Source organism: Somniosus microcephalus, chromosome 6, assembly GCF_052327205.1.
Source record: "Somniosus microcephalus isolate GS21.2 chromosome 6, FLI_Smic_1.0, whole genome shotgun sequence".
Classification (NCBI taxonomy): Eukaryota; Metazoa; Chordata; class Chondrichthyes; order Squaliformes; family Somniosidae; genus Somniosus; species Somniosus microcephalus.
The window spans coordinates 28,457,962-28,467,478 of NC_140992.1; the positions used below are offsets into that span (position 1 = coordinate 28,457,962).

Sequence of the window (9,517 nt, forward strand, 5' to 3'; positions counted from 1 at the left end):
AAGGATGGCGATTGTGGAGGATTCGAAGGATGGCGATTGTGGAGGGGCTGAAGGATGGCGGTTGGGGCGCGGGGAGGGCGAAGGCCGGATCGTAGGCCAGAGGGGGTGGGGGTCGAGGGCTGGGGATCAGAGGCTGGAGTCCTCGTGGGGTGGGGGTGGGGGGTCAGGGAGCAGAGTGGTGGGGTCAGGGGGTGTGCGATCACGGGGGGTTGGCGAGGCAGGAACTCTGGATCCAGCAGGTAAGTGGAGAGGCACTTACCTCCTGATCCAGCAGTCCTCGCCTTCCTTTAATTAAGCAGAGAGGAAATGCTACCAAAACAGGGGGAATCAATTAATCACTCCAAATATTTCTTGAAAATCCTTTCAGCTGCCATCTTGGATTCTAGCTACATTGATAAAATAATTACTGGAAAAAAACAAACCAAAGAAATACAAAATTTATAAAAATTAAACTCGTCAGTGCAGGAGCATTTTGTGTGTTTAAAATGGTCTCTGTTGAAGGCCTGTGCCTTTCTGAGAATCCTGGGGCATATCACTCTCAGCTGTAGAGACTCAAGGTGACAGTTTTCTACAGCTCATGATAAGCAACTGGCCCTACAATGCCCAGAATTTATTGAGACTGGCAAATCAAAGACTAGCTGGACTATATTTTCCACTTTTGCAGATGTGAGGCACATCTCCAGCATGGTGGGACTTCCAGCCCCCTAAAAGTTAATCTCTTGACCCCAGCTATTCTTTCAGGTTTGCAGTCATCCACATATTGAACATATATGCACCAAGTCCCGTTTACTCATCGCCTCTGTGCTCACTGACCTACATTGGCTCCTAGTCCACCAGCGCCTCAATTTTAAAATTGTCATGTTTGTTTTCAAATCCAGCCATGGCCTCACCCCTCGCTATCTCTGTAACCTCCTCCAGCCCTACAACCCTCCAAGAACTCTGCGTTTTTCCAACTCTGGCCTCTTGTGCATCCCCCACTGCCTTCGCCACAGCATTGGTGGCCATGGCTTCAGCCGTCTAGACCCTAAGCTCTGAAATTCCCTCACTACACCTCTCCCTCCTCCTTTAAGACACAAATCATATAACTAGGGCTTTAGAGGGCTTTAAACGAATTAGTGGGGGGGAGGTTTCTAGAGAGCAAATAATAAAAATGACTACGGAGAAGGTCATAGACTTAGGTAGCAGTGGGGGAATTAAAAAACAGAGCGTGTCAGGAAGGGACAGAAGGTATGGAGTAAAAGGTAAAGTAGTAAAAGGGGAAAAAGCAGGAACTAAGTGTCACAAAACATATTTGAAAGTTCTTATCTGAATGCACATAGCATTCGTAACAAAATGGACGAGTTAACAGCACAAATAACTACATATGGGTATGATCTTGTGGCCATTACAGAAACATGGCTGCAGGGTGACCATGACTGGGAATTAAATATACCAGGTTATTTAACAATCAGGAAGGACAGGCAGGAAGGAAGGGGAGGTGGGGTGGCTATGTTAATAAAGGAAGGAATCACTGTAATACAGAGAAATGATATTGGGTCAAAGGATCAGGATAGTGAAACAGTTTGGGTGGAGATACGGAATAATAAGGGGAAAAAAACACTAGTGGGCGTAGTCTATAGGCCTCCGAACAGTTGCAACTCTGTTGGACGGAGTATTAATCAGGAAATAGTTGAGGCTTGTAATAAGGGAACAGCTATAATTATGGGGGATTTTAACTATCATATTAACTGGACAAATCAAATTGGGCAGGGCAGCCTTGAGGATGAGTTCACTGAGTGTATTAGGGATGGGTTTCTTGAGCAGTATGTAACTGAACCGACCAGGGGACAAGCAACCTTAGATTTGGTCCTGTGTAATGAGACAGGATTAATTAAAAATATCCCAGTAAAGGATCCCCTTGGAATGAGTGACCATAACATGGTTGAATTCCATATTCAATTAGAGGGTGAGAAGGTTGGATCTCAAACAAGCGTGCTGAGCTTGAATAAAGGAGACTATGAAGGTATGAGAGCGGAATTGATTAGAGTGGACTGGGAAAATAGATTAAAGGGTAAGACGGTACATGATAAGTGGTGTACATTTAAGGAGTTATTTTTCAACTTCCAAAAAATATATATTCCACTGAGGAAAAAAGGGTGTAAAAGAAAAGATAGCCATCCGTGGCTAAGTAAAGTAATTAAGGATAGTATCCGACTAAAAACAAGGGCATATAAGGTAGCCAAATCTAGTGGGAGGATAGAAGATTGGGAAGTCTTTAAAAGACAGCAAAAATAACTAAAAGATTGATTAAGAAAGGGAAGATAGATTATGAAAGTAAATTAGCAAAAAATATTAAAACAGATAGCAAAAGTTTCTATAGTTGTATAAAAAGAAAAAGGGTGGCTAAAGTAAATGTTGGTCCCTTAGAGGATGAGACCGGGAAATTAATGGTGGGTAATATGGAGATGGCAAAAACACTGAACAATTATTTTGTGTCAGTCTTTACAGTAGAGGACACTAAGAATATCCCAACACTGGACAAACAGGGGGCTATAGGGGGGGGAGGAGCTAAATACGATTAAAATCACTAAGGAAGTGGTACTTGGTAAAATAATGGGACTCAAGGCGGATAAATCCCCTGGACCTGATGGCTTACATCCTAGGGTCTTGAGGGAAGTGGCGGTAGGGATTGTGGATGCATTGGTAATAATTTTCCAAAACTCCCTGGACTCAGCAAAGGTCCCGGCAGATTGGAAAACTGCTAATGTAACACCCTTATTTAAAAAGGGCAGTAGGCAGAAGGCTGGAAACTATAGACCTGTTAGCCTAACATCTGTGGTTGGTAAAATTTTAGAGTCCATTATTAAGGAGACAGTAACGGGACATTTGGATAAACATAATTTAATAGGACAAAGTCAGCATGGTTTTATGAAGGGGAAGTCATGTTTGACAAATTTGCTTGAGTTCTTTGAGGAAGTAACATACAGGGTGGATAAAAGGGAACCAGTGGACGTAGTGTATTTAGACTTCCAAAAGGCATTTGACAAGGTGCCACACAAAAGATTATTACTCAAGATAAAAAATCATGGGATTGGGGGTAATATTCTGGCATGGGTGGAGGATTGGCTATCTAACAGAAAGCAGAGAGTTGGGATAAATGGTTCGTTCTCAGACTGGCAATCAGTAACTAGTGGAGTTCCGCAGGGGTCAGTGCTGGGTCCCCAACTCTTTACAATCTATATTAATGATTTGGAGGAGGGGACCGAGTGTAACATATCAAAGTTTGCAGATGATACAAAGATGGGAAGGAAAGTAGTGAGTGAGGAGGACATAAAAAACCTGCAAAGGGACATAGACAGTCTAAGTAAGTGGGCAGAGATTTGGCAGATGGAATACAATACTGGAAAGTGTGAGGTTATGCACTTTGGCAGGAAAAATCATAGAGCAAGTTATTATCTTAATGGCAAGAAACTGGAAAGTACTGTAGTACAAAGGGATCTGGGGGTCCTGGTGCACGAAACTCAAAAAGTTAGTATGCAGGTGCAGCAAGTGATCAAGAAGGCCAATGGAATGTTGGCTTTTATTGCTAGGGGGATAGAATATAAAAACAGGGAGGTATTGTTGCAGTTGTACAAGGTATTGGTGAGACCGCACCTGGAATACTGCATACAGTTTTGGTGTCCATACTTAAGAAAGGACATACTTGCTCTCGAGTCAGTACAAAGAATGTTCACTCGGTTAATCCCGGGGATGAGGGGGTGGACATATGAGGAGAGGTTGAGTAGATTGGGACTCTACTCATTGGAGTTCAGAAGAATGAGAGGCGATCTTATTGAAACATATAAGATTGTGAAGGGGCTTGATCGGGTGGGTGTGGTGAGGATGTTCCCAATGATGGGTGAAAATAGAACTAGGGGGCATAATCTTAGAATAAGTGGCTGCTCTTTCAAAACTGAGATGAGGAGAAACTTCTTCACTCAGAGGGTAGTAGGTCTGTGGAATTTGCTGCCCCAGAAAGCTGTGGAAGCTACATCATTAAATAAATTTAAAACAGAAATAGACAGTTTCTTAAAAGTAAAGGGAATTAGGGGTTACGGGGAGCGGGCAGGAAATTGGACACGAGTCTATATTCGGAACGGTCATGGCCCTGTGGGTAACGGAGCAGGCCCAGGGGCTGTGTAGCCTGGTTCTGCTCCTACTTCTTGTGTTCTAATTATGTGTTAGATTTCAGGAGATGGTTCTATTCCTGTTCCTGGCTGGGGTGGAGATCACCTTTTACAGAAGGTAAGTACTGTAGAAAATATAGGGACAGTGATCTCCTGGACGAGTTTTGATCACCTGGATGGGTCGGAGAGGAATTTCCCAGATTTTTTTCTCCCAAATTGGCCATTGGGTTTTTTATCTGGTTTTTTGCCTCTCCCAGAAGTTCACATGGGTTCGGGTGGGATGTAGAGTGATAGTAGATTTGAGGTTAGGATCAGATCAGCCATGATCTTATTGAATGGTGGAGCAGGCTCGAGGGGCCGATTGGCCTACTCCTGCTCCTATTTCTTATGTTCTTATGTTCTCCTTAAAACCTATTTCTTTGACCAAGCTTTTAATCACCCATCCTAATAAATCCTTATTTGGCTCAGTGTCAATTTTTGTCTGATTATGCTCCTATGAAGCGCCTCGAGTTGTTTTACTACATTAAAGGCGTTATATCAATGCAAGTTATTGTTGTTGTTGTTTTGTAGGCAGACTCACCAATGGAGGCTAGTTAGTCTGAGCAGAGTGGAGGCACAGTTTAATAGCAGCAGGCCTTGGAGATCATGCTTAGAGTAATGGCTCCAGCAACCTCGGAGCTGATGGTGAAAGTTTGGAAAGTTCTCCAAATATTTTTGAACTCCCCCTTTGGCCTGTGCTATTGTTCGTTCAAGATTAATTGGACAGGCATTCCAACTGAAAGAAACTCAATTCCCTCCCTCTGTCACCGTAGCAACGGTAGAGGGGTAGAGGGAGAAGCACTGAGATGAGGGGAGGAAAGAGAGCAGAGAGAGGCGGGGAGGGAGAAGAATAAGGGAAGGGCAAAGGGCAGAAGAGGAGAGTAGGAATGGGGTGGAAGGAAAAGGGAGAAAGGGGATGTGAGCAGAGGGGGAAATGGAGGAGAGGGAGGAGGGGGAAAAGGTAAGAAGGAGAGGAGGTGGAGGGTCAAGGAAGTGCGAGGGAGGGGGAAGAGAAACAGCACATAGGAAGGAGGCGGGGGTAAAGGATGTTTGGACGATTAGCAAAATAATTTTTCAGCATCAGGTATGGTGCATGGCTGTGGAATAATGCAGCTGATAGCAGAAACCCAAATGTGCCTGGAGTCCAGTGATGGACAACAGCAATTAGCTAACAAACTGTGGTCACAGAGTATGAACATCTGCCCAAAGTAACAAAGCTCTACGAGACCAAAGAAAGTGACAAAAACATTGCTTCAGCAAGAATAGGAATAGAATGTTGTTGCAGCACCCAAGAGACTCATTATGTTCCTTCAGTTCAGTTGATCTGTAATGAACCAGTCACGGCCATGATGAAGTACACCATGACATTATTGCACTACAATCCTCTTGTATTATCACATAATTGGAAGTCTTTAATAAGGAAATTTTATTTATGATGAAAAGACATCGACCTGAAACGTTAACTCTGTTTCTCTCTCCACAGGTGGTGCCTGACCTGCTGAGTATTTCCAGCATTTTCTGTTTTTATTTAATATTTCCAGTACTTTGCTTAAATTTTATTTCCTTATTAAAAATTGAATTAAATGGCAGAAAAACTAATTATTTACAATCTATATAGTGCAAGATTGTGTGTAATTCACTGTAATGAATGACCAAAAGAAAAAGATATAGCACCTTTCACAAACTCAGGACACCCCCAAAGCACTTTACAGTCAATGAAGTACTTTTGGAGTGTAGTCACTGTTGTAGGGTAGGAAACACAGCAGCCAATCTGCGCACAGCAAGCTCCCACAAACAACAATGTGATCATGACCAGATAATCTGTTTTTAATTATGTTGATTGAGGGATAAATATTGGCCAGGATACCGGGGACAACTCCCCTGCTCTTCTTCAAAATAGCACCATGGGATCTTTTACATCCACCTGAGAGGACAGACGGGGCCTCAGTCTAACATCTCATCCGAAAGACGGCACCTCTGACAATGCAGCACTCCCTCAGTACTGCAGTGGAATGTCAGCCTGGATTTTTGTGCTGAAGTCTCATGGAGTGGGACTTGAACCCACAACCTTCTGACTCAGAGGTGAGAGTGCTGCCCACTGAACCACAGCTAACACCATATTCTATGAGGTAGGTCACACTGTGAGGGGCACCAGTTCATATGATGCTAACTTAATGAAGAACTTGTGACATCAAATCTGCCAGCTGTCAATGTTAGTTATGAAAAAAGGTCAACAATTCACATCTGAATATTCTAAATAATACTGCCGGCTCCCTATGAATTACAGGCAGCAATCTAATCCTGAAATTCAGCTGATGATAAACCAAGTAAGATGTGCTCTCCTAATCTTTTGTCATCTGAATCTCTCCATTGGATTGCTGTCTTGTCATTCGCTGACACATCCAGGGCCCCTGCACACAGCAGTTTATTCAGCTACTGCGGACTAAGACATTTATAAGATGCACATAGCTGAAATGCTGCCCTTTCATCACTGTCACACCGCCTCTTGGCTGCATAAACACAAGCAAAAAACATTCTTTCACGCCAACTATTCATTATGTTACTGTACACACCATTTGTTATTGGATATACAATGATTACGACTAGAATTCACTCCTGGTGTTCAGAGGATCTTCCTAAACCTGTGAAGCTTCAGTGTTGCTGCCGACCTGGTTCATGATCAGCAATCTATCCTATTATACATGCTGCAATGAACTACTCAGGGAAATTCTCTTCATAATGAAAAGCAAGAATGCTTGTTTTTTTTTCTCTCCATAGCTAATTTCTCAGAAATCACACATGTGGAAGCCACAGATTCCAGCGGTTTCATTAGCAGGTCGTTAATTGCAGACTTTCGCCCAAATGCTGCATGAAATGAGGAACTCCACCCCCTCTCCCTGTGTACCAGCCAAGGGACACTCGGGCACTGAGACTGGTTGTTGCAGGGCAGCCTATGCTCAGGCGCCAGTTATGTATTCTTGACAAATATGTTTCTCCCTCCCTCAGGCTGGAACGCAGTTACCTTTCTCGCATGCCAGCAGGAAGAGCTTCTCATCTATGGTCGTCTCCTCCTTGACTTCCCGCACGTCTTTGAGGGCGAGGTATTTGTTGGGCGAGGAGGATTCGGTGCTCTGGTACAGGCTGGCCATGGTGAGCCTTGGCCGGCCTCTTCACAGCGGCAGCGGGCTGTCTGACAGCCTGGGCCTGGACATGGTCATATGGTCATGGTCGCGGTACCGCCCGGAGCCTGCAGGCTGCAGCCGGGCTCCTCCGCCCCGGCACTGCCCTCTGAGCTGCGCACCCGCACCCAGCTCCCTCTCCGAGTTTGCATTGAGCGAATTTATGGGAGTTTTTTCTTGTTCGGCTTCCCGGAGAAGACGTCCCCAACAGCGAGAATTTGAAGCACACTTGAATTTGTTTTTCTTATCAGAGCCAAAGCGGTGACGGATTCAGCGTGCGGCTGTGCGCATGGGCATTCTGACTGTCTCTTTTTCTCTTCATCTCTCTCGTTCTCTCTCTTCCTCTTTCTTTCTCCCTTTCTTTTTCCCTGCACCCTTTTTCTCTTTCTCTTCTCTTCCTCTCTTTGTTTATTCCCTCCTCCCTTTCTTTTTCTCTCTCAGTCTCTTTCACTTCTTTCTCCCTCTATTGCTCTTTCTGTCTCTCTCTTTTCCTCTCTTTCCCCTTTATTTATCACTCTCCAGGCTCTTTCTCTTCTCTTCCTGTCTTTCTTTATCCCCTCTTCTCTTCCTGTCTTTCTTTATCCCCTCTCCCCTCCTCCCTTTCTTTATCCCCTCTCCCCTCCTCCCTTTCTTTATCCCCTCTCCCCTCCTCCCTTTCTTTATCCCCTCTCCCCTCCTCCCTTTCTTTATCCCCTCTCCCCTCCTCCCTTTCTTTATCCCCTCTCCCCTCCTCCCTTTCTTTTTCTCTTTCTTTCTTAGTCTCTTTCACTTCTTTCTCCCTCTATTGCTCTTTCTGTCTCTCTCTTTTCCTCTCTTTTTCTCTCTTTCTTTCTCAGTCTCTTTTCTCCCTCTATTGCTGTCTTTTTCTCTTTTCCTCTCTTTATCTCCCTCTATCGCTCTTTCTGTCTCTTTCATTCTCTCTACTTTCTTTCGCTCTCTTTCTCTCTTTGCTATTCTCTCCTCTATAGGTGCATCAAAATTATTCTTTTTGTTGAAAACCCAAATGTTTGCCTCAAGTTACTGAAAGATTCCCATTGCTTTTCAATTTTTGTTATCTTTAACCAGACCGCGGTGGAATGAATGCTCCATTTCGTTCTGATCCTCCAGTTAATCCAGACACTTCTTAAATGTTTAGGCAAATCCCTATAAAATGGAGGGTTAGGCCCATAAAACAGAATTTTCTTTGTAAAATGAGCAATATGTTTCACATGGAGCAATGGTTGAATTATGAGTCAGTAATTCACTCAAGCACTTCCAATCATATAAACCTAAGAGAATTAAGGCAAAGTTTTAAGCGCATCAGAAAAACACAAGGCTGTAAATAAAGTTTTATATTTTTATTTCTTCCTCAAGCAACATCACCAAAAACAAAGAATGGCAATGATTTCACTTCAAAATTAATTAACTGTATGTGAAGTGCTTTGAGATGTTTCTGAGCAGTGTGGTGAAGCACGATATAAATGGAAGTCTTTATTTTTAAACATTTGCTCTGAAGGTGAATGAACTCTACACTCCTTTCAGAATTAAAGGTGCTGCAGCTTCTGTTATAAATTGCAAGGAATGTCCAATTTACTGCAGATATTTCAAAGAATATTTAAATAAATAAATATTTCAAAGTCACTACCGGACAGTTATTCCTTATAAGTGTCTATCATTTAGTTTAAAACTTCTTTTTTGGTTTTCTTTCACTTATATGGCAGTTGTAACATAGAGGAGAAGCAGCTGCAGGTCTGTATTATCATGATTTTCCTTGGCAGCAGAGTATGAGAAAATATATTTATATACTATGTAAATATGACAAAGAAAATGCTAACAGATTGCATAAACTCTGCTGCCCGTATCCTAACTTGCACCAAGTCCCGTTCATCCATCACCCCTGTGCTCGCTGACCTACATTGGCTCCCGGTCCGGCAATGCTTCGATTTTAAAATTCTCATCCTTTTTTTTAAATTTAAAATTGAACATTTTATTTACAGTTAATGATATTACAGAGCTCAGGTCTCAGCTCTTTGTACAAAGTCACAAGCCATCATTCCCTGCAAAGCAGGGTCTCATCTTTGTTTTCAAATCCCAACATGACCTCGCCCCTCCCTATCTCTGTCACCTCCTCCAGCCCTACAACCCTTAACGATCTCTTTACTCCTCTAATTCTGG

General features: G+C 43.2%; 1 protein-coding gene across 1 annotated transcript in view; it reads right to left on the reverse strand.

The window, feature by feature from the left end:
- Positions 1–7,732, reverse strand: part of trpc1 (transient receptor potential cation channel, subfamily C, member 1) — a 79,115-nt gene extending 71,383 nt beyond the window's left edge. The window contains exon 1 of the mRNA XM_085989879.1: positions 7,207–7,732. Coding sequence (XP_085846005.1) covers positions 7,207–7,333 — 127 coding nt within the window. The 5' untranslated portion in view covers positions 7,334–7,732. The remainder of the gene's footprint in view (positions 1–7,206) is intronic.
- Between the last annotated feature and the right edge of the window lie 1,785 nt (positions 7,733–9,517).